Source organism: Leopardus geoffroyi, chromosome C3, assembly GCF_018350155.1.
Source record: "Leopardus geoffroyi isolate Oge1 chromosome C3, O.geoffroyi_Oge1_pat1.0, whole genome shotgun sequence".
Taxonomy (NCBI): domain Eukaryota; kingdom Metazoa; phylum Chordata; class Mammalia; order Carnivora; family Felidae; genus Leopardus; species Leopardus geoffroyi.
In genome coordinates, this window is record NC_059338.1 from 29594007 (window position 1) to 29618612 (window position 24606).

The 24606-nt window shown below is 54.6% G+C and overlaps 1 protein-coding gene across 3 annotated transcripts in view; it reads left to right on the forward strand.

The window, feature by feature from the left end:
• Positions 1–24606, forward strand: part of CACNA1S (calcium voltage-gated channel subunit alpha1 S) — a 65464-nt gene that overhangs the window by 20279 nt on the left and 20579 nt on the right. For all 3 annotated transcript variants that reach the window (XM_045456549.1, XM_045456547.1, XM_045456548.1), the window contains exons 6-26: positions 765–970; positions 2813–2916; positions 4750–4895; positions 5319–5400; positions 7361–7521; positions 9104–9329; positions 9426–9633; positions 10407–10527; positions 11373–11487; positions 12517–12610; positions 13270–13339; positions 16152–16284; positions 16868–16997; positions 17308–17367; positions 18934–19040; positions 19489–19576; positions 19813–19920; positions 22263–22315; positions 22573–22719; positions 23193–23394; positions 23875–24033. In XM_045456549.1, the coding sequence (XP_045312505.1) occupies positions 765–970; positions 2813–2916; positions 4750–4895; positions 5319–5400; positions 7361–7521; positions 9104–9329; positions 9426–9633; positions 10407–10527; positions 11373–11487; positions 12517–12610; positions 13270–13339; positions 16152–16284; positions 16868–16997; positions 17308–17367; positions 18934–19040; positions 19489–19576; positions 19813–19920; positions 22263–22315; positions 22573–22719; positions 23193–23394; positions 23875–24033 (2720 nt within the window). The remainder of the gene's footprint in view (positions 1–764; positions 971–2812; positions 2917–4749; positions 4896–5318; positions 5401–7360; positions 7522–9103; positions 9330–9425; positions 9634–10406; positions 10528–11372; positions 11488–12516; positions 12611–13269; positions 13340–16151; positions 16285–16867; positions 16998–17307; positions 17368–18933; positions 19041–19488; positions 19577–19812; positions 19921–22262; positions 22316–22572; positions 22720–23192; positions 23395–23874; positions 24034–24606) is intronic.

Genomic DNA, 24606 nt, shown 5'->3' on the forward strand with positions numbered 1-24606 from the left:
GGCCAGCCATGCTCAAAAACCTTTCTGGGATGGGCCCTCCTTGCCTTGAGGGGTCAGGGCCCAGAACTATTGATGTTCTCCTCTCCCTTCTCCAGAAGATGGAGGCAACATGGTAAATACGGGTAAGGTAGGGCATTCCAACTCTGATGAGCTAATTTAATCTCTGAACACAATAGAGGACTAAAACATCCCCCAATAAGAAGGGATCCAGGATGGAATCCAAACTGAAGGATTTTAGAGATAAGAAGAGCACCATCCAGGGACACAGCGGGGACTGCTGGGAATGCCTGTAGACCCGCACCCCTGAAGCGTCGTGTCTTGTGCAGCTCATCTCAGTACCATTGGGGTATCTCCACGTCATCTCCCAGAAGGAACTCTTGAGTCAGAACACGTGTGACCTTGCCCCTCACCTCCGCCCCAGTGGGATAGCTGCCTCCTGTTTTAAAGCTCTGTGGATATACCTGACATTCACATTACACCTGCTACGTAGGTTACGTCCTCATAGGAAAGTAATCCTCGAAGCGGGCCCTCTGATGAGGCCCTGGGCCTAAGATATGACCGCTGCTGCCTGTAGACATCCGTGGCTGGGCCCCCCGCCCCAAGCAGCCCTCCTCCTCCATCGCCATATGCTCCAGGGGGCGCAGTCCTTTGTGTTTTCAGCTGAGTGTGTTTTAGACCTATTGCTCAACGATTGCAAACTACCTTCTCTCATTCCTGTCCACCTGCTCCTCTCATCTGATGCTCATGCTGCCTTCTGCCCCCAGATATCGTGGCCACGGTAGAGAACGAGAAGCCCTCACCCTGCGCCAGGACGGGCTCGGGACGCCCGTGCACCATCAACGGCAGCGAGTGTCGGGGTGGCTGGCCGGGGCCCAACCACGGCATCACGCACTTTGACAACTTTGGCTTCTCCATGCTCACCGTGTACCAGTGCATCACCATGGAGGGGTGGACCGATGTCCTCTACTGGGTGGGTCTGGCCCTGTGCCTGCAGAACCTTCTGCCTTCATCCGCAGGCTCGTCGGGGAGGGGGAGGGGCTCGACAGTCACTGACTCCAGTGTCCGCGGCTGCTTCTCACCCCTCCCTGGGAAACCTACACGGGGTGCATGGCCCCCTTCCTGTCCCCAGGTGTGTGTCCCACCATGCTTTGGACAATCCCCAAGGCACAACCTGTCTGTGCAGAACCTAAGAGGTGGGAGAGGAATGGAAACCAGGAGCTCCATAGGTTCCGGTCTCAATTTCTAACTTTTCCCTAAGCCTGGCTGTGAGCGACTCATTCCTGTGACCTAGAATCTCAGATTTCTTGAGGGATAAAGGACCCTTTGAGTCTTTTTTTTTTTTTTTTTTTTTTTTGCCCCAGGGCAAGACTGCTTTCCCATATAAATATTTTTAGATATGAGTTTCCTTGTCTATAAAATAAAAATACTGCCTACATCATAGGGTAGTTCTGATGGTTACTACCACGAAGATTAACTGAATTACAACAGTAATGTGGTCAATGCTATATAAGTTTTCTTTTTTTTTTTTTTAATTTTTTTTAATGTTTATTTATTTTTGAGACAGAGAGAGACAGAGCATGAACGGGGGAGGGTCAGAGAGAGGGAGACACAGAATCTGAAACAGGCTCCAGGCTCTGAGCTATCCACACAGAGCCTGACGCGGGGCTCGAACTCACGGACCGCGAGATCATGACCTGAGCCGAAGTCGGCCGCTTAACCGACTGAGCCACCCAGGCACCCCAATGCTATATAAGTTTTCTTGTTGGAGTATATTATTTATTTGGTGTTATCAAGAGCTAGGTTGTGTTTCCTAATTAATCTTCCAACAATGGAAGGCATGGTTCCCACTTTACAGATGAGGAAACCGAGGCTCAGAGAGGTCCAGTAACTTGCCCACAGTTATGGCGCTGGTGAGCAAACTCTAATCCCTTGGGCTCTGATCCCAGGATGCGTAACCACAACATGATACTGCCTGTTGAGGAAAAGATTGTCAAACAGTCAGATGCTTTGCAAACATAAAGGATTAGTATGGGTAGTTCTCGTAAGCTCATATTTTGGGAGCGAGTTATCAAACATGTCAAAGGACTGTCACGTGTTATTTCACCTCTATTACGGGTCTGTGAGGGGCAAGCGTATATCATTATCCCCATGGACAGATGGGATAATGCTCAGAGATGTTAGGTGACTTGTCTAGGGTCACAGAGCTTGTTTATGAAGGAGCTGGCCAAGCTCACGCCGAGACTTTTTAGTGTTTCTTCTACTTTGAAAAATCTTGGCTGTAAGGAAACCAACTGGAGAGAGAGTATATGAGAGTTGAGCCCAGGGGTGCCTGGGTGGCTCCGATGGTTAAGCATCTGACTTCAGCTTTGGTCATGATCTCACGATTTGTGAGTTCGAGCCCTGCATCGGGCTCTGTGCTGACAGCTGGGAGCCTGAAGCCTGATTCAGATTCTGTGTCTCCCTTTCTGTCTGCTCCTCCCCTGCTCACACTGTCTCTCTCTCTCTCTCTTACAAAAATAAATAAACACTCAAAAACAATTTAAAAAAAAGTAAATGAAAGAGTTGAGCCAGGGAGGTGAATGGCTGGGGGAAGAAATGTGTCGGACTTGTCTGGCCAAGTGGACAGCCAGCAAGGCTACTTTTGAGATGTCCTTCTAATTCCAGGTCCTAGATCTTTGGGCGAGGACAGTCCTCTCACTGGGCCCAGATGGCCTCTCTCCTTGTCCCCAGGGTCAGGTGGAGCATTGAGTCCAGAAGGGGACCTAAGCCCTCCCAGGTCAGTGTATGGGACTCATACTTTTGTCTGGACCAGGTCAATGATGCCATTGGGAACGAGTGGCCCTGGATCTATTTTGTCACCCTCATTCTGCTGGGATCCTTCTTCATTCTCAACCTGGTGCTGGGTGTCCTGAGCGGGTAAGGAAGTTCACAAGCAGCTGCGGGGAGAGGGAAGAAAAGGAGAGGAGAAGGATGGAGGGTGGAAGGGAGAAGGGGCAGAGAGGTTGGGGGCGGGATGGGGAGAGCAGGAAAAGAGCAAGAGGGAGAAAGAGAGTAGGCAGTAAAGGAGGAAGAGGTGTGGGAGGAGGAGGAGGAGGAGGAGGAAGGGGAGAAGCAGGGCAGGGAGATGTGGATTAGAACCTCCGCTTATCCCTGGCTCCCCTTTTGCCAAGAGCACACTCCCGGGTTAGCAAGGGAGGTGTAGAAGATGCAGGTAGGAGCCCCTCGATTTTTAATTTTTCTCCCTTCTCCCCAAGCCTTCTCGCATCCTTTCTTCTTCTGTCCCTCTATACCCGCATTCCCTCTGGGTGAAGCCCCCGAGATCCCAGCCTCCTGCCCCTGGATGTGCAGGAGTTGATGCTTCATGTTAGGAGTCTGTGGGGCCTTCAGTGAGGCACACAGACTGGGGCTAGACTGTCCAAGTTTAAATCTTTACACTACTGCTTGGTGGCTGTGTGACCTTTGCCTCGTCACCTAACCTCTCTGTGCCTCATCTGTCAAATGGGAATAATCCCATAGGGGTGCTGGGAGCATTAAATGAGTTAATACGAAGAAAGTCCTTAGAACAGAGTCCAGCACATAATGAGCATTAACTACTAATGGTCATTATTAATGAGAGCTGTTCTCTCTGCGACGGCTCCAAGGCAGCCACAGTGGAGCATCTAGAAGTGACCATCAGCCCTCTTCCCCATGGCCATCACCCCACCCCAGAAGCTTCCCTCCAAGCACTCTGTAGAAAGAACTCAGGGAGTCTGTGAAGTTGAATGAGAAAAACTTGTCTTTCTTTTCTGCTAGCTCTGATTGAAATCCAGCGTCTCCTTTCACTAGGCATGGAGACAGTGCGCCACAGTGGTATTTAGCGCTCCCTGTGGCTTGTCCCAATAGAACCCACACAACACGCATTACTACTCTGAAACTATGACAGTTGTTAGATCTGCAACTCGGCTTTGCTAGGGAATGAGCTAACAAAGAAGCATATAGGTACTTATCACAATTTCTTTATATGTCCATAACTATATTGCGATACGATCGACTCCTTTGTAATGAGATGGTTTTATTTTTTACATTTTGCAACATTATCCTGAGGAGGTAGCCTCAGTTTTCCTGGGACTACCAAAGGATCCACAGCAGGAAAGAGTCAGAGCCCCCCTGCCCGGGCCCTGTCCCTGGGGATGGTGCTGAGGGCTGAGGCGCTGACGTGACAAGCCAATGACTGTGCCTGCGTCTCCCTCTCTCCTGCCTCTCTCTCCACCCTGCTTAGTGGGTTGCCTCTGCTGGTCTGAAGATCCCTCACTGACCCTCCGGTCCTTTCCTTCCAGCGTGGTCACCTGGTTTCTTCTAGACTCAGGGGAATTTCCTCCAGACCTTAGGTCTGTAAGCAGAACTAAATTCCTAAGGTAGCTTCGAGGGTCAGGAAAGCCTGGAAAATTTGAGGATCCGTGGCTGATTCTGTTAGGGAAATGGTCGTGTCATTAACCCCTAGTGTCCAAGGCGACCCCAAGACGAGGGAGGATGAAATACCAGATGAGATGAGAAGAAGGCAATGAGAAAGGCAGGCTGGGCGCTCCAAGGTGCTCCTGAGGGTGTGGATGGCGAGGGGGCACGAGAGGAGCTGCCCCTCTGTCACCTGCTGGGCCCGAAGGCAGGGGCGCATCCAGCCACAGAATGTGCTCTCTCTGTCCATGGGAAGCCCAATCCTTCTCCACACCCTCTCTTTTTTCTCCGCCCTTCCCCATCTCTCTGTTCCTTCAGGGAATTCACTAAGGAGCGGGAGAAGGCCAAGTCCAGGGGAACCTTCCAAAAGCTCCGGGAGAAGCAGCAGCTGGAAGAGGACCTCCGGGGCTACATGAGCTGGATCACGCAGGGCGAGGTCATGGACGTTGAGGACTTGAGAGAAGGTTCGGGCCCAAAGGCAGAGTCAGCATGCCCTCCCCACCCCTGAGCGGCCTCTCGCGGTCGGCTCCCAGAGACGGCACTGCGTCACGTCGCCCTTGCGGCAGGTAGACTGTTGCCATTTTGCAGGTGAGAAAACTCAGGCCCTTAGAGGGTGAGTGACCCACCTTAAGCCTTACGGCTCGAAATGATGGCATCCGGGTGTGCCCGGGGCTCCTCCTGAAGTACAGAGTGCCATGCTGCCTGCCCACAGCCGCCCCTCCCCTGCAAGTGTGGGCTCTTCCTCGGGCGGCTCGGGAAAACACAGAGCCATCCAGGCCCACTAAGTGCCTCCAGACAATGGCCCCTTTTCCAGGTGTGCCCGGCCTAGGTGTGTCCAGCCCGGAGGGGCCCCAAAGACTGGCCCACCTTTTCTCTCTCGTTCCCAGGGAAGCTGTCTCTGGATGAAGGAGGCTCCGACACAGAGAGCCTGTATGAAATCGAGGGCTTGAACAAAATCATCCAGTTTGTGTAAGTATCTGCCCTTCGCCCCAGGGTCTTCCCAGACTCAGAACTCCCCGAGACATGGAGTTAGAACGCATGTGCTGTTCCCCATGTACTGTTAGAACCCACTTACTAGCTTTAGAGTCACATGCCCCATCCCTCAGCGCCATCAGAGGGCACTCAGCAGATCACCTGCTTATACAGCACACAGGGAAGGGGCTGGGAGCCTGCCAGGAGGCAAGGAGAGGATTTGGCTGCTGCCCTCTGATGAGAGTGGAGTCGGTGGGCTAATTAGTCCCGGAAACCTCTGCTCGGGAAGAGGGAAGGTGTGCGTTGCAAAGAGGTGGCATGGAGAGCTTTGCAGGCAGGAGGCTGGCCGGCCAGGGATCTGGAGACAGGGGGACACTCCAGGCTCAAGTGCCTTTGTCTCAAGAGGAAGATGTATTTGGTTGGATGCTTCCTTTTACAAATCCATACATAACCATGATTTTGAAAGCCCAGTGGTAGAGAAATACATCAAAGAAAAGATGAAGGTCCCACCGCCCTGCAAAGAGGTAACCATGGTAACAGATGGCTATCCCTCCAAGACCTTTGCTATGCTTTTATCTCTCTTACACACACACACACACACACACACACACACACACACACACGCCAGGTTTTTTGTTTTGCTTGCCTTTTTACACGACGGGTCTTTGCGTTAACTACTGTCCCAACAGAACCCAGAACAGTGCCCAACATAGACTACGTACTGCCAAATATTTGATAAATAAATGAATATGATACACATAGCATCTATGAACACTTTTAACTTAAAATCGTCTATGTAGGGCAGCCTCACACATACACAACCATCTTGGTGTTTTTAAGACTTTAATTTTTTTAAGGTTCACGGCAAATTGAGCAGAAGGCACAGAGTTGTCTCATATCCCCCCGCCACCACACGGGCCCAGCTCACTCATCACCAGCCCCCACCAGAATGGGACAGTTGGTACACCTGATGCACCTGGTTTACGCTAGGGCTCACTCTTGGTGCCGTGCCTTCATCCCGTGGGCTTGGGCAAATATGAAATGACGGGGACCCATCCATCATTATAAAATCATACACGGTATCTTCACTGCCCTCAAAGTCCTCTGTACTCTGACTACTCATCCTTCCCCCCCCGCCCCCACCCCCCCCCCCGCCACTAACCACTGATCTTTTCACTGTCTCCATAGCTCTGCCTTTTCCAGAACGTCACATAGTTAGAATCATACAGTACGTAGGACTTTCAGACTGGCTTCTTTCACTTAGCGATGGGCAATTAAGTTTCCTCTGTGTCTTTGTGGCTTGATGGTCCACACACCTTCATTCGGTATGTCTCTGGATGTGAAGTATTTCACAGCATGAATATACCCTAAGATATTTAACCTTTGCAATTTTTGACAACACAAACGCGCCACAGGAACAGTTGTCCCTCAGTATGAACATTTCTGCTGGGCCGATACCTAGAAACGGAATTGCTGGGTCGAAGAGTATATAGATTTTAAAACCTTGGTCGGCGTTGCCAAATGGTTCCCCGAAGCGGTTGCCGTGGCTGTGACAGTGCCCTTTCCACACCCTCACCAACACCAGATATGATTCATCTGTTACAGAATTTGCTTTTATAATGAGCAAAGTGAGGCCTCCCAGTGTGCTCTAGCTGAAATTAACGTATGTGGAGGATACTGGGCACAGTGCCAACTAAGCATTGTACTCGCATAATCTCTAATCCCCTCTGAGGCTGGCATCGTTATTATTCTCCTTTGAAAAGAGGAAGAGCTTCGCTAGTAAGAGGCAAGATTTTAAATCAGTCTGGCTCTGCAGTTCCTGAGCGTCTCCCATGTGGCCAGAGAGTGGGCGATCAGGCTAAGTACGGCTGTGGTCTGGCCCAAAGCAACCGCAGGAAGGAGGGAGCTTGGAGTCAAGCAGCTCTTTGACTCCGTCCTGCTCTTTCTCCTCTCCCAGCCGCCACTGGAGGCAGTGGAACCGCATCTTTCGCTGGAAGTGCCACGATGTGATCAAGTCCAGAGTCTTCTATTGGCTGGTGATCCTGGTCGTTGCCCTCAACACCCTGTCTATCGCCTCAGAGCACCACAACCAGCCTCTCTGGTTGACCCACTTGCAAGGTGAGACAGAACAGAGTGAAGCCAGGAAGGGGACAGATGTAGCCGATGGCCAAAGCCAGCCGGTAACACCTCAGGTTTTGCAGAAGATGTCAGGCAGATATTGACATTGTTCTCTGGAAATTATAGGCTGGTAGTATTTTTCCTCCTGGCATTACCGGGGGCAGTAACAGCAGCTCACTGGAAAGCCTCCAACCGCGCACCCAGGTGTCTGGTTAAATTATTACAATTTCAGACACCGAACATGAGGATTACCGGCAATCTGAAACTGCAAACATCCGGGTTCGAATTCTACTCCCCAAACAGCAATCTTTCACCAACTCTTTATTGCGTGCATACTACATAGGTAAGGCACAGAGAAAGAACCCAGGATGCAGAGAGAATCAATATGCTGTTCTTGCCTTCCAGGAAACTTACTTGGCCAGAGGAGAAGACAGATGCTAATGAGTAATGCCAAGTCCATGTAGGGAGGGCAACAGGAGAAGCAACTGTAAGATAGCAAGAGAAGGATTACAGGGGAGGAGATGCTGGGGCATCTCCCACGTGATGTAGGGATCCTAAGCTAAGAGTGCAAGAATTAAAATCTGGGTGTCACTGGCAGGGATGGCAATAGAAGCTATGGCCTTAGAAGACATCACCAGGTCACCAGAGGATGGTATATACTAAATGTAGAGCTCAAGGTCAGCATTCAGTGATTAGGTAAAGAATTGCATCTGCAGAGGAGGCTTGGGAGAAGCAGGCGAAGTAGAAGAAATCCAGAAGGATATGGTGTCACAGAAGCTAAGGAAAGAGAATATTTGAAAAAAAGCCAGGCTGGTCAACCGTGCCCCAGGCTTCCAGGAGCTCAGGAAAATCGCAGGTTAAACCACCCATTGGATTTGGTGACCTGAAAGTCGTGCCCCTGAGAGAGTTTGTTGGTGGAGCGACCAGGTGGACCCAGTTAGGTATGAGTTAAAGGGTCAACGGGGCAGGGCAGGGTGTGAAGAGGTGAAGAGATCCAAGAAGATAACCTTTTGCTGTGTGTGGCCGTGATAGGGAGGAGAGAGCCAGAGCAGGAGCTGCTTGGGGGGTGGGGTGGGTGGAAATGGGAGAGACTTCTGCATTTTTTAAAACGGCGATGGGAGAATCCACTTGAAAGGAGAAGTGAAGCACACGGGAGAGAAAAGAGATGGTTGACGGTGGGTTTCGCCAGGTGGGGGTCAGGGGGCAAAGCCTAGGTGGACGGGCTGGCTTTGGCAAGGTGGGGGGACCCCTCCTCTCGCAGGAGAAGGGATGTGTACGGTAAGCAGAGTGGGGCAGAGCCCCATTAACTTGAGTGAAATCAAAAGCAACAGAATTCGGTTTTGTGAAAACATGGACCGGTTGCGCTTCTCGGGCGTCTGCCTCGGCGTTCGTCCGATGGGCAAACATTCCCCGGGTTCTCCTGGGCTGGGGGGTTGGGGAGCAGAACAGGGACGGTGCTTTGGAAGCGCGTGAGGGGTGGGGTGGGGGGGGGGTGTCCCGGGTGGGGGGCGTGGCCAAGGCAAAGTCCCGGCGGCAGGGGGCGGGCAAGAGGGGCGCTAAGGCCCGGCCGCCCACCCCGCAGACGTTGCCAACCGCGTGCTGCTGGCCCTCTTCGCCATCGAGATGCTGCTGAAGATGTGCGGGCTGGGCCTGCGCCAGTATTTCATGTCGATCTTCAACCGCTTCGACTGCTTCGTGGTGTGCAGCGGCGTCCTGGAGCTGCTGCTGGTGGAGTCAGGTGCCATGACGCCCCTGGGCATCTCCGTGCTGCGCTGCATCCGCCTCCTGCGGATCTTCAAGATCACCAAGTGAGCGCGGGGCTAGCGGGGGCGCCTCCGGGGGGACGGGGCGGGGGGGGGGGGCGGTGACGCCAATCGTCTCCACCGGTGACCGTCTGCCTTCAGGTACTGGACGTCGCTGAGCAACCTGGTGGCATCCCTGCTCAACTCCATCCGCTCCATCGCCTCCCTGCTGCTGCTGCTTTTCCTCTTCATCATCATCTTCGCCCTGCTGGGCATGCAGCTCTTCGGGGGCAGGTACGACTTCGAGGACACGGAGGTGCGGCGCAGCAACTTTGACAACTTCCCGCAGGCCCTCATCAGCGTCTTCCAGGTAGGCCGTGCCGCAGGTGCTGAATCCCACTTCTTGTCCTTGGGGATCGGCGTGGGCATCACCTCCTCCAGGAAGCCTTCTGCGATCTGCTGGTTTGAGTTCAAGGTCCCTCTGCGGGCCCCCTCACCCCCTGTCTTCTCTCTACTGTGAGCCTCCCTCACCCTCCCGAGGCTAGGAGCTGTGCCCAGTTTGTCCTATTTGCCTGTGTCCCCGGTGCCAAGCGGAGCGCTGGCCCATAGTAGGATCACTGATACCAAACGAATGGAGTCCCAGGGTCTGCTTTCTCTCTCACGCACTACCCACATCACTCCCCTGTGTCGGAGCCAGCACTCTCGAGGAACATCACCTCGTTGGTACCAGTGGGGAGGTCGGCGTGTGGCAATCAGTTGCTCTTAAAGATGACGTCACCCTCTCTGTCTTCCATTCACCCGAGGGCTGGTCCGGTATCATGCCTTAGAAGACACTTGACATTTCACACTGTTTCGGGAGGCTGGAATGCCAGGAGGCATGGGTGGGCGTAGTACAGGTAGGCCTGGGCATTAGGGACAGAGCACAGGGATGTGGCGACCCCACGGCCAAACTCCTTGGCCCACTTTTGACCACTGGGAGAGAGGCCAGAAGGGCAGGGACCTTTCGTCCTGGCCGTGAATGAAGAGAGGAAAGGTTTAGGGGAACTGACAGAGTTGGAGGGGGCCTTTTGGGCAATGTGGTCCCGACAGAAGAGTCTCAAGTCCATCCGTGTCCCTCTACCCCATTGCTCCCTGTCCCTCTAGGTCCTAACAGGTGAAGACTGGAATTCTGTGATGTACAACGGGATCATGGCCTACGGCGGGCCGTCCTACCCTGGGGTGCTCGTGTGCATTTATTTCATCATCCTTTTTGTCTGTGGCAATTGTATCCCCTTGGGAGCAGGGCGCAGAAAAGAGCGGAGGGAGGGGGTTGGGACGGGGGCTTACAATGCGGGTCAAGGGTACCCACTTGCCAGGCACCGGGCCCTCTGGCTGGAGGGGAGCTCCCAGGCTCATGGAGGGGGCAGGGGGATGGGACGTAGCATATGGCAAGTGCAGGTCGAGCTGTAGGATAATTCCTTCCACCAGGAAAGGGGAAGGACCACAGAGGTGACAGGTTACAGGTGGGAGGATTTCATCCCAAAGAGGCTGGTGAGCCTGGAACAAGGCAGGAGCAAGAACAGGTCTGGTGGAGGGGCCGTGACGTTGGTGGGCAGCCTCCTCCACAGGTTCGGAGGCAGGCAGGGAGGAACCAGGGAGCAGGCAGACCGAGAATGAGATGGGCAGTGGGAAGGGCGAGGTGGACGGGGCAGACAGAGCCGGCAGTGCCCGGGGTTCTGGTGCCGGCACCGTGGAATTTGATATTATGAGTAGCGGGGAGGGAGGGAACCAGTGGTCATTGAGCTTATGTGCACTGAGCACACGACTCTCAGTTACAGCGCCTCACGGGTGCCCCACAAAGCCCCCCGAGAGAGCTGGGATCAGTCCTGGGCAGGAAATGGACGGTACTCAAGGCCCATCATGGGCACCCTCTGCAGTCAGGCTCCCCTGGGGATGCTTGTCCGTGTCCTTGGGCCCATGCCATCCCATGGGGTAACTGGCAAGAAGAACTCCAACACCCCACCAAGGAAGCAGGGTTAAGTCGTGCCAACCCACGGGCAGGGTGAGACTCCGGCCCCCCAGGTTTCCCTTTCATCCACAACCCAAGACTCCTTAGCCGGACACCCTCAGATATCCTGCTCAATGTCTTCCTGGCCATCGCTGTGGACAACCTGGCTGAGGCAGAGAGCCTGACTTCTGCCCAGAAGGCCAAAGCTGAGGAGAAAAAACGCAGGAAGATGTCCAAGTGAGTGCTGCATCCTCAGAAGGGAGGGACCTGGCATGCCTGATGGTGACCTCCTAGCTCTGGGCAGGTGGCTCCTTGGAGCCCGATGAGCAGAGGCTGTGCCACAGTGACACCTGCCCCAGTGGGCAGGCTTCTGCAACCAGCGTGCATAGGGATGGCTGAAGTCCTATGAGGTGTCCCTGGGCGCAGAATTGGAGGCGGTTGGTCTCTAGACAGGCCTCAGGAAATGTGATGGCAGAGCCAGGCAGGTGGGACCAGGGAACCCTGGTGGAGAGTTCTAGAAATTCAACCAGTCCTGCCACGGAGTCCCTGCACTTCTTGAAGGGAGTCATTTCCCTTTGCTGCCCCCTGGCCTTGTTGTATGTGAAGTGGTGGTTGACTTCTCGGTCTTTTACACCTTTCTCCATCTGCTGGTTGGAGAACCATACTTAATGGTTCTAGACAAAAGTCCTGCTTCCTCCAGTGCCCATGCCTGCGGGAATGGTATGCATATTCTGGGGAGGGGCAGGATAGGAAGAGAAAGAGAGCAATGTAATCCAGACACTTCCAAAGAGTTGAGCCCCGTCTTGAACCAAATCATGCTCCCACACTGTGAATTCTTTATGAACTAGGCACAAAACCATTTTTCACCCATTCATCCTTCAATGAACATTGAGCATAGCTGACCAGCGAGCCGTATGTAGTCATGGCCCCAAGCTGGGCATCATGCCCTTTCATCACAGGGAAAGGGCTTGCCCAGGGCTATAGTCCCTCCCATTTGGCAGTCTACACTGCTCCATCCTCCACAGAGTCCCCTGAGTCCTTGGTGTGGGATCCCCTTGAGGATGCCATTAGACTAAGCAGATCCCTGAGAACTTTCTAGTTGGGCTTCCACTGTGGGATATCTATCTATCTTTCTTTCTTTCTTTCTTTCTTTCTTTCTTTCTTTCTTTCTTTCTTTCTTTCTTTCTCTCTCTCTCTCTCTCTCTCTTTCTTTCTTTCTTTCTTTCTTTCTTTCTTTCTTTCTTTCTTTCTTTCTTTTTAACTTAGGGGTCTTCCAGATAAGTCAGAGGAAGAGAAGTCAGTAATGGCCAAGAAACTGGAACAGAAACCCAAGGGTGAAGGCATCCCTACCACCGCCAAGGTGAGCATCGTGTGGGGTATCTTCAGAGGCAGGATGGGGAGGGACTCTACAAGTCCTCTGGTTTCACCTCCATGACTTAGGGTGCTGGTGGGTGGGTAGGAATGTGGAAAGGGGCTATCTGCCTGGTTATCAGCCAGGTGAGGACATCTGTCTCCACTCTACTGGGGGGAGAGTAAATCCTACCCTCCCACAAGGAATCCTTTATACTGAGAGGCATAGATGCCCCACTCTGGGAACCAGACTTCCTCAGAGTCCCGGCTTCCCACCCCAGTCAAGGCGTCCCCCTCCCGACTTGACACTCCTGTTCCATTGAGAGACCCAGACTGGCTTCCCATCACTTCCTGCTTGTTCCAGCCTGGCTCTGCTCAAACTTTCTGGAAATGGTGGAAGCAGAGGTGCAAGCGTTGGAGAATTGGGCCCCAGGGAACTAAACAGGGGATGCCGTGCACGGGCTCAGACAGTCTGAGGTCTTGGCAACTTGTGTGACCTTTCTAGGCTTGGCTTCTCATTCATAAAAAAGGAATGATCCTATACGACCTATCCCCCAGGCTGTAGGGAGGACCGAGCGGGAACCTACACTGACCCTCCAGTAAATGCTCAGTAAGCAGAAACTGCAGCTTTTGCTTTTATCCTCATCTTTGTTGTGTTCCTTCCTACAGCTGAAAATCGATGAATTTGAATCTAATGTCAATGAAGTGAAGGATCCCTACCCCTCAGCTGACTTCCCAGGTGAGGGTCCTGGGACTGCTCGAGGTGTATGCTGGTGTTGATTTCTCCCCGGGGACGATCCCTTGGGTGTCCGCTTCCTGGATCCTTCCATGAGGGGATCGCAAGACAGAGACCTCCCTTCTGACCTAGTCATGCAAATAAGCCGTCTGCCCGCCTGCCTTGTGTCCAGTGCACACAATGGAAAAAATCTACACATTCTATTTTCATTCAATTCGGCTAGTATTTATTGAGTGCCAGTCACATACTTCGGTACTGAGGACTCCTGTTTTCAAGTTTTCCGCTCTGGCCACACAGAGTAGACCACAGATGAGGACCTGTCTGTCTGTGGTGTCGGAGATGGGCAGGTTACTCCCCACCCAGCATCCAGCAGGGCTGGGGCTGGACTGGTACAGGAATAAACAGAACCATGGCTTGCACTGCGGGGAGAATTGAAATGAAGGAGGCAAGCGTAGGGTGGGCAGGAGGGTAATGCACAGCCACAGACAAACTATAAACGTCTCACAAAGTGAGGATCCCTACTCACAAAGGTAAGTAAGCAGTGGCTGCTGCAGGCGGGAACAGATAGGTTCACGGAGGCCTCCTGGCAGAGCCGTGGAGGCCAAAAGCTCTGAGGTCCTCTCTCAGCTCGCTCACAGGTCCTTGGAGCACTGAGTCACTGGTGCAGTTTCAGGAAATTGTGGAATCAGCTGATTAGCGTCTGTTTGCCCCAGTGACTCTGAGCTCCGGGGGGGGGGGGACTTTTTGTGCTCCAAATGGCACAGAGTAGGCACTCAGTAAATAGAGTAAGTGAACACATGAAAGAATTTTGCAAAGTGATGTGTGGGGAGAATGGAGCTGATCAAGACAGGGCTAATCATATCTCTTCAAATGTCTGCCAGAAGTGAATAGTTGGGTTTTAAAATAATTCATCTTGAGCCGTTTCATCTAACAACCATCACCTAGCAGGTGGGAGTGGCTGGTGTGCAGGGGAGATGACTGACTCAGGAAATCAGAGGTTAAGGAAAGGGAACAGGGTTGGAAAGAAGGGGGGAGGGTAGACGGTAGAGGGGAGGTGGGGTGAGCATTTGGAAGAGAGTTCTTACCAAAGAGGTTGAATACATTTATTCTGCTTCTTTCCAAAGACGATTTGAAAGGGCTTAGGACAGGGCGCCTGGGTGGCGCAGTCGGTTAAGCGTCCGACTTCAGCTCAGGTCACGATCTCGTGGTCCGTGAGTTCGAGCCCTGCGTCGGGCTCTGGGCTGATGGCTCAGAGCCTGGAGCCTGTTTCCAATTCTGTGTCTCCCTCTCTCTCTGCCCATTCATGCTCTGTCTCTCTCTGTCTCAAAAATAAATAAACGTTAAAAAAAAATTAAAAAAAAAAAAAGAAAGGGCTTAGGACAAAATGAAGTTAACAAAATGGGCATAGACAAAGGAAAAAAGAAAGCAAATATATTAGTTCTAAGAATTAACACTTTCTCATTATAAGAAGGGAGAAAGGGGGGTTTCTGGTGGAGCTGCGAGCCTGTGCAGGCTGCCACAGTGGAGAGAGAAGAATCTAGTGGTTCTTTCTTGGCTTCCCCAAGGGGCTCTGCCAGGGGCCAGCAGGGGTAAGGATGAGGTGGCGATGGGGTGAGGGAAACAAGGGACTGGGAAAGACCTGCATATCGAGGGACACCCCAATTTTCAAAAAAAAATTTTTTTAATGTTAATTTATTTTTGAGAGAGAGACAGAGACAGAGCATGAGCAGGGGAGGGGCAGAGAGCGAGGGAGACACAGAATCGGAAGCAGCCTCCAGGCTCCGAGCTGTCAGCACAGAGCCCGACGCAGGGCTCAAACTCACGGATTGTAAGATCATGACCTGAGCTTAAGTGGGATGCTTAACCAACTGAGCCACCCAGGTCCCCCCCCCCCATTTTTTTTTAATGTTTTTAAGTATTTATTTTTGAGAGACAGAGACAGACCACAAGTGGGGGAGGGGCAGAGAGCGAGGGAGACACAGAATCTGAAACAGGCTCCAGGCTCTGAGCTGTCAGCACAGAGGCCAACAGAGGGACAGCCCAACTTTGGACAGTGCCCCCAGTCTGATCACTGGAACCTTGGCTCCCCCTGCTAAGCCCAGCTGAGGACCTCAGGTAGTCAGCTGTCCCATGAAACCATGGGATCTAGCAAGTGAACCTAGAGGGCCTATGTCTTCCTCTTCGATCCCTCCCACCCCGGTATCTGCCTTGGTGCTGAGGACTGGCCGAGGCTCAAGGAATATTGAGTTTTTTCCCATGCTGGCAGTTTCTCTCTGAAACGATCATTTTTAGAATTCTAACCCAGGAGAGGAGCTCAGAGCCTGTTTATTTCAACAAGCCTCCTTCCCCTGATCGATTTCACAAATTGGGGACCTGAAGCCCAGGAAGGACAGAAACGTAACTAGCATGCACAGCAAGTCAGGGGCAGAGCCTGGACCACAGCTCAGGTCTCATCAGAAGTAGAGACCACCCCCCCCCCCACCCCCCAGTCTCCCAGCTGTGAGCACTTGGGATGGCGTGAGTCCAGCCCTGAGACAGCAGATGAGACAGCAAGGCTCCTTGACTTTGCTCCTGGCCCCACTTCTGGAAGGTTCTGGGACCGCCTTTTTCCCGTGACGGTTCAAATCTGTTCCCTGAGGGGAAAGGGAGGTATGAAGACAGGACTCTGCCGACATCCTCGTGCCCTGCCTTGGCCTGCTGCCACCTTCACTTGCTGGTTGCTGGGGGTTCGTGGTTGGATTCGGAGCACAGACACCTGGGGGAGCAGTCAGGTTTGTAAAGACGCCCCCAATGTCTCTCTCTCCCTCCCCCACAGGAGATGATGAGGAAGATGAGCCCGAGATCCCAGTGAGCCCCCGACCACGCCCGCTGGCTGAGCTGCAGCTCAAAGAGAAGGCAGTGCCCATCCCAGAAGCCAGCTCCTTCTTCATTTTCAGCCCCACCAACAAGTGGGTGGTCTCTTGGCTGCTGTGCAGGGTGGTTGATGGGGCTCTCGAAGAGGGATGGCTTCTGCTCTAAAAAGGCCCCTTTTCCTGATTCTTTGGGCCTACAGTTACACTATGAGAAAATGACTCTCATACGGTCCCCCTAGGAGGGACTGTATATTTTAGTTCCCTTCTGAGGGCAATTTTAGCCAGGACGAGGGGATGAGAACCGGGTGAGGCTGTATTTCTTCCTGGCTTCACACTTTTATACCTTTAAAATCTACATCGCCTGTCGTCTTCAGGGAGTTTCATCTGTCTGCTTCGTGGATGGAGATCGGCCGGGTCCATTCTTCTTGGGGGAAACCAGAGGGTGGTGGAGGAGTACTGGGGGAGGGGACGGGTGGTAGGAGAGGGGGCTAGGGCCACACTGAGAGAATGAGGGACAGGGCCCCTGCGTGTCCAGCCAGAGGACAGTTGAGGTGCGGGCTAGCCTTCTCCACCGAGCCGGGAGGGAGGGTTCCACCATCTGTGTGTGGGACCGAGGCTGGTGAGGCCCGAGTGCCCAGGGGCTCACAGCTCCCCTGGCCCCCTGGCCATCTTCCCCCAGGATCCGTGTCTTGTGTCATCGCATTGTCAACGCTACCTGGTTCACCAACTTCATCCTTCTTTTCATCCTGCTCAGCAGTGCCGCACTGGCCGCGGAGGACCCCATCCGCGCCGAGTCCGTGAGGAATCAGGTGATGGCAGGCCTGTGCCTTCTGCCAGCTCAGCACCCCTCCCTACCCCAGGCCTCAGCCACCCGGACACCTCACTCTGGGGCTCAGAGCTCAGCTGTAGGCTCTGTGTGGCCATAGGCATCAGAGTTTCTTAGAGTTTAAATCCCTGGAGGGGTAAGACTGCCCGGTCCGGTCCTGAACTGTCTCAGCGTGTGACGTGACAGGCTCTTGTTGCCTAGTTTTAATGATGATAGTGATGGTGGTGACAATGATGATGTCATTGTTCGGTTCTTCCTCTCACCGACTTCTCTCTCCCCTGCCCTGTCACCAGATCCTTGGGTATTTCGACATTGCGTTCACCTCTGTCTTCACTGTGGAGATTGTCCTCAAGGTGAGTGAAGGCTTGTGGGACAGCCTGGGTGAGTGGTGTCTCCAGGCCAGGATAGCAGACCTCACGTGGCTCCAACTTACACACCCGGCACTCGCTCACAGGCTGGGTGGCAGGGGTGAGGGAAAAGCAAGAAGAAAGTGGAGAACACCAGGGAGGGACTCGCGGGACCCAGGAGCAGATGGGGTTTCTGCTCGTAAGCTGGGGCAAGGAGGTGAGCAGGTGCATGGGTGGGGACATGACGTACGACCAACCTGCAGCTGAGCACGGCTCAGCACAGCTCAGTGAGCACGTCCGCGTCTATAAAGCCTCGGGCATTCCTCCTCCATAGTGAAGGCACAATTAGCCTCAGACCCAGAGAGCCGTGATTTGTTCCGAGACCTTTGTTACCGATGACTAAAAGGCGTCTCCCAGGAATCCCCAGAGAAGTGACCTTTGCCCTAGATGGGTTTCTGGCAGCTCTGTCCCATCGTAGCTCCCCCTTCCTTACCCACAGCACATCACTGCTCTCTCATTCTTGAGGCAGGTACACTGGGTTCACACCATCACCGTGGAGGGTCTCAGAGGCAGAGGGAGGGCCCATCTAGGGCCCAGTAGCCCCAGCCTTCACCTTCATGAATGAAGAAGGGAGAGGGGAGCTTTGCAGAAGGAATAGCCCAGAGCAGGCTGCAACCTGAAATCAGGACAGTTCTTTATTTCAAGGCCTTTGACTACTAAAGCAGTTGAGCAGAGGGATGGTGGCTTCCCTGAGGTCCAAGAGGGCTTCCTGGAGGTGGTGGCATTAGAGGTGGCCAGGACTTCATTAGGGAGGGATAGCAGGGGCAGTCCAGGAGGACAGGAAATGGCAAACACATTATGAGAAGGTGGTTCAGATGTGCTCAGAGAGGAGAAAGTGGTCCTTTTGGGCTGGGATATAGCACAGAAAACAGAGCCTGGGAAGGCAAGTTGAGAAGAAATCACCTTGAATGCCAGGAAAGGCTTCAGGCTCATCAGACTTCAAGGGCATAGCGTGTTTGCACAAAGGGCCTGGGAGATCATCACAGAGTACACGAAAGAAGCTGAAGGAACAGCGAGAAGGTGGGACAATGGGGAAGGGAGAGGGGTCCGGGCCTGGTGAAGGTCTTCCAGTCCTAAAGGGGCTGTTCAGCCTCACTCAGCAATCCTCAGGGCAGAGGTTACTTCTGAAGAAGCTTCCCAGAGGGGAGGAAGAGGAATTTTATCATGTTCCAGAGGGGAGAGAAGGGCCAGGACTTCCCCACTCTGTGGCCCCGTGGGGAAGGAGACTGGGGCGCCCTATGGCATCTGACCAAAGAGACAAGCTCAGAGAGCAAAGTCTGGTGGAGCTGCCCATGAGAAGTCCTCATGTTTCCAGAACTGGGAGCAGAGAATGGGAGAAAAAGCACTTAGGACACAGCAAGGAGTGGAGTGAAGGGTAGAGACCTCCTGGCAGCCATCTGCCTCTGCAGACTGAGGCAGATCTTCCCTCGGGAAGCCCTTCTTTGTGGGGACACGCCCGTCCCCAAGCTCCCCACCGCCCCCACCCACCCAGGATGCTGGCTTTCCCCACAGATGACGACCTACGGTGCCTTCCTGCACAAGGGCTCCTTCTGCCGTAACTACTTCAACATCCTGGACCTGCTGGTGGTGGCCGTGTCCCTCATCTCCATGGGACTCGAGTGAGCAGTGGCAGGGGCCAGCCCCGGGCGAGGACCCCTCCTCAGAGCAGAGTCCCACCCACTGTTCGTCGGTGGGCACCAAGCCGCAAGGAGAGGGATTCTCAGGGCCATTGATGGGGGTCCAGGGTCCCCTAGGGTGTCACCAACTGGACTGAAGTGACAGTGCTTAGCAGGAGGGGCTGCAGTCCCTACCCCTGGGTCGCCCCCAGTCTGATGAGAGAAACAGAGCCTGTAGCCACCCATGGAGGAATCCCTTACTGTGCTGCACCACCCAGCAGGAGGCGGCTTTATCCGGGGGTGGGGTCCTCGTGCAGCCTAAGGGAAGGGTGGGGAACGAGGGGAGTGTGTTCAGACAGAAAGATGGCAGATGTGGAGGACTAGAGGCCGGGGGCGGGAGGAGGGCTGGAGCAGGCTGCCCTCACCCCCCACCCCCCGCCGCCTCCCCCAGGTCCAGCGCCATCTCCGTGGTGAAAATCCTGAGGGTGCTGAGGGTGCTCCGGCCCCTGCGGGCCATCAACAGAGCCAAGGGGCTGAAGGTGAGAGGGCCTGGGTGGGACCCCAGGAGCAGGAAAAGAGAGGCTGCAAGGGCCTGATCCTGGAAACCTCCGCCCAGCCGTTGCTGGGGCACGTGTTGCACCCCCTTTGCCAAACGGGGGTAGGGGTGAGGCTGGGCGGCCATGCTTCCCCACGAAGCTCCCTCTGCCCCCACCTAGCTGGGAGGCAGCAGGGGATAGCAAGGGCGGGATGTTGCCGACCTGGTGTCCCTCCCCAGCACGTGGTGCAGTGTGTGTTTGTGGCCATCCGCACAATCGGGAACATCGTCCTCGTCACCACCCTCCTGCAGTTCATGTTTGCCTGCATCGGCGTCCAGCTTTTCAAGGTGAGCCCCACCTACCCGGGCAGCTTTGCCCCCCCCCCCCTTCCGCAGCTCAGGTGTCAGCTCTGAGGCCAAGGCAAGAGCCAGTCCGTTCCCCACCCTCTAAGCAAAGGGAGCCCCAGACTGTGAAAGCAGATGTCCTCGAGTGCACAGAGTTGTGAGGCTCAGCTACCTGGAGTCTGGATGAGGTTTCCTAGGCGATGCCCCTTCCTGGCCCCAGTGGCTCTGCTGGCCACCATGACCGTTGCACCTGCTGTCTTCCTGGCTCTCCGTGGCTTCTCCTTGAGGACCAAGCCCCCTCCCCTACCTGCCGGACCCTGTCAGCACCCCTCCCCGTTATCAACCTCCCCCACCCCTCCCATCCTGCCAGGCCTGTCTAAAACATGCCCCCCAACTCTAGCCCCCATCCACTCCACCTTCTTCCGTCAGCTGGACTTCGGCACCCCATGCTTCTGGCCGGTGTGGCTGGCATCATTCATATCTACCAGGAGCTTCTGAGGGAGGGAGGCCATCATTCTACCCTGGGAGCCGCCTCGTTCTGTCCTCACTTTCCTGGGAGGACACAGCTATGCAGTTCCTCTCTAGGAATCAGCCCCGCAAGGCTCCCCTCCCACCGAGCTGGTTTCTGGATGCCTCTGCCTTTCATACCATCTGTAGGGCACAGAAATTGGTATCCGAGTACTCCAACACCCTGACATTTCCTTTCATGACCCAAACCGCTCCTGTCCCCCGAAGCATGAAAACCACGATGACGTAACTTCAGTCAGACTTGGGCAATGACATCATCGTACCGTCATTCATTCATTCGACAGCATTTGTGGAGCATTTTTCTCTGGGCTGGCGTCTCGGTTAAGGCCGAGAGGGGGTCATGAAGCAAACCCCACAAGTCCCTCCCTGTGGGCAGGGAGCAGGTTTGGGGGGAGAGCAGTCAAGGTGGGGTTCCCTGATGACCTTAAGGGAGATGGGTCCTGTCAGTTACTGTCCTGGAGGGGTGGAGGCATCCCCTTGGAAACCGCATCCAGACTGAGACAGCTTAGCCTTCAAACCTCAGTTACCATGATTGGCATGTGACCTTCCCCTCCTAGTTCCAGCAGAGGGCTGCCCCTCCCCTCGAGCCCTGCCCCCTCCTCTACCAGGGGCGCTGGGTATATGTCTCACTCCTCCCTGACCCTGGCACCCAGTCTGGGCCTGGCGTATAGGCGGCCCACAAGACACGTTCCCTGGGGGAACGAATGAGTGGCCCCCTCCTCTGGCTCCTGTGTCCCTTCCAGGCAAGAGCAGCTGCCCCTCAACCCCCCCGAATACCTGCCCCGACCCCTGTGCTGTAGTCTCTCATCAAAAGACCCCCAGCCCCTGCCCACTCAGATAATGCCCAGACATCAGTTACAAGTGGCATTTTACCCCACATTTTACCCTGTGGAAACTTCGCATACATTCCACATTACATCAAGAGTTTGCTTCCTATATTAAATTGGGTGTTTTGTTTCAAGTGCCCAGAAACCTGCCCAGTGACAGCTGTGTCCTCTCCCTGCTTCTCCCCCAATGTCACCTGCCTCCCCTTCACCCCTCTGCTCTGGCAACCGTAAAGGGGGATGTGGCTGGAACAGCAAAACCCTGCAGCGGGCAGGGCCTCTGAGCCATCAGCCAGTCCCATATCCTTGGCTGAGGCAGCTCTTTCTCTGGGCCTCTGAGGGGACTCAACCAGATGCCGTGAACTTCAGGCTTCATGCAGCTCCATTCAGGCCTGGCGATCACTCCTTTTCTTCACACAGACTCTTCTGTGGGTGCCCAGTCTGTGATGTAGACAAAAAGGGAAACTGCTCTGACTGTAATCAGCACAGGGGGGCACAGTGCCCGCCTCTTCAGGCCTCCGAGTGGGGGTGCAGGACCCCCGTCCCACTTTGAGATGATTTGCGCCCTCAAGACCCGGTTGGGCTCCGTCCCTGCAACTCTTACTGTGCCCTGTGTGCCCTGTGGCCGCCCCACTGGCAGGAGAAGGAAGGGGGGGGCAGCCCTTCTTGGTCTGTCATGGGGAGACCTCAAGAGGGCTTCCCGTAGCAATGGGAGGCAGGGGGCTCCCTGAGGGAGGGGCAGGGCCGAGCTGTATCCATATTTCCTTCCCCTCAGGCCCAGCCTGTTCAGGAACTGGCTTCTCAGCCGCGACAGCCTCGGGCCTGGTAGGGAAGCCCGCAGGGCAGCTGAGGGAAGGGATGATGGTGAAGGAGGAAGACAGTGCTGGGGCCCTCTTTCCACATGCCCTGCCGATATTCACTTCCGTAGCCCAGTTTTCAATCTTGTTTCCATGACAATGTGTGTCCCTCCCTCCCTCCCTCTTCTTGACACAGGGGAAGTTCTTCAGCTGCAATGACTTATCCAAGATGACAGAGAAGGAGTGCAGGTGGGCTGAACTCTGCTGGCTGAGGGCACGAGGTGGGACAGCCACTGCGTGGGGGACCTTGTGCGAGGGGGACCTGGGGAACCTGAGCCCCTAGGCCCAGGAAGCGTGTTCTAAAGGGTCCTTCCTTGGGAAACTGTGGTGAGGGAGTGCCCAGCAGTGTCCCCTCTGGTCCCCAGTCTACAGGGGATCAGAGGATGTGGGTGGGGAGGGGGCAGCCCAGCCATGCACGGTGGGGTGACTGAGCCTCCCCACCCCAGGGGCTATTACTATGTGTACAAGGATGGGGACCCCACCCAGATGGAGCTGCGCCCCCGCCAGTGGATACACAGCGACTTCCATTTCGACAACGTGCTCTCGGCCATGATGTCACTCTTCACGGTCTCCACTTTTGAGGGATGGCCTCAGTGAGTGAGGGCTGGGGCCTGGGTCCAATGCGGGCATGGTGGGGGCAGTGCCAGGGAGCCATCTTGCCCTTCTGCAGCCCTCACCACTCTGTGCCAGGCCCGCGGTAAGCGCTCAACAAACCCACCAGCTGGGAGGGTGTGTGGGACCAGTGTGTTGACCGGCCACCCTAAAGACATCCTGACCTGGTCACTCTGACAGAATGTCCCAGCCCCCCAACAGGTGTAGGCCTCTGTGCCCATGTGGGGAGCCCTACTGATTGATATGGGTAGATGGGGCATCCCACGGAAAGGCAGGCCCTTTCCAGGACCTGTCCCAGTCTTTTCTGGCATGGTCCTAACTTCCCTTCTGGTGCTTGATTGTTCAGAAAGCTCCCTCGGGTCCCTGTGGCCAGTGAGAGAAAGCCTGTCCTTCCTGGCCTGGCTCTCTGCCTCATCACCCCTGTCCAACCAGTCTCTTCTCTGTCCACCCCAAGGCTGCTTTACCAGGCCATAGACTCATACAAGGAAGACACAGGCCCCGTCTACAACAACCGAGTGGAGATGGCCATCTTCTTCATCATCTACATCATCCTCATTGCCTTCTTCATGATGAACATCTTTGTGGGCTTCGTTATCGTCACCTTCCAGGAGCAGGGGGAGACTGAGTACAAGAACTGTGAACTGGACAAGAACCAGGTGCCTGGGCTGAGGTGGAGAGCGGACTCAGCAGGCCTCCTGCCAGCCTGAGCCCTAGGCTCTGACCAGTGAAGAGTCCTGGGCCTGGGGTTGACCCCAGAACCTCCATTTCGTGCCCACACCCAGCCTGCATACACTCTACCCCATTCCCAACCCATCCCCAACATGAAGCAATACAAGTTGGTGCTGTGGGAGTCTTCTCGTGGAACCCTCGTGATGCCCAGAGAAGGCTAGTCCTTCAGAGCCCCCTGGGTGGGGCTAGAGCCATGTTAGAAATGGGCCGGGATAACTCAAGGGGAACCCACAGGCCCACTGGGACTCGTCCCCTAAAGAGTCCCGCAGAGCCCGTCAGCCACGAGTTCCTGGCCACAGCTGCTCCTGGCTGACCAGAATGCAGGGTTCCCTCCAGCCCATGCATGTGAGTGTGAGAGCAAGGGAGGGGCCGTCAGTGCTGACCTGCCCTGTGGTGTTGTGTCTCAGCGCCAGTGTGTGCAATATGCCCTGAAGGCCCGCCCGCTGAGGTGCTACATCCCCAAAAACCCATACCAGTACCAGGTGTGGTATGTCGTCACCTCCTCCTACTTTGAGTACCTGATGTTTGCCCTCATCATGCTCAACACCATCTGCCTGGGCATGCAGGTAAGGGCGCCCCCAGGAGATAAGGGCCGGATGGACTGGGGCCACGGGCAGGGCAGGTGGGCGGGGCAAGGTTCCCGTCTCCTTCCCCCAATATACTTTTCCTGGCACCTCCTATGTGCCAGGCACTGTGTGGTGAGGTGCTGCGGGGGATAGAGAAGTTCCCTGGGCCCAGGCCTGGTTGCCAGGCACCCAGTAGTTTATTAAGAAGGCATTCAGACATACAAATAGCTGCACAAATCTGCAAACAGGAGATAGCTGTGCAGAAGCACACGGCAGCGTGGGAAGTAGGAAGTGCCTTCTCAGTTTATCTTCGGCTGTTGCAAATCTGCATGATTGAGTTGGCTGGAATCTTGGCTGCAGTCTCAAGAAAAATGGCTTTGATATTCACAGAACAGGTGTCTCTTAGGAGTTGAGCATACTTTATAGACAATATCACAATCAGCAGCATCGTTAGCAAACCTTAATTAAGCATCAGATCCCTTAAGCCCCGTATAAATAGAATTGCACAGCTAGGCTTCCTGGCCCTAGGCAGACACATCCAACAACAGGACTCCGCTTTGCCAGGTGATGAGG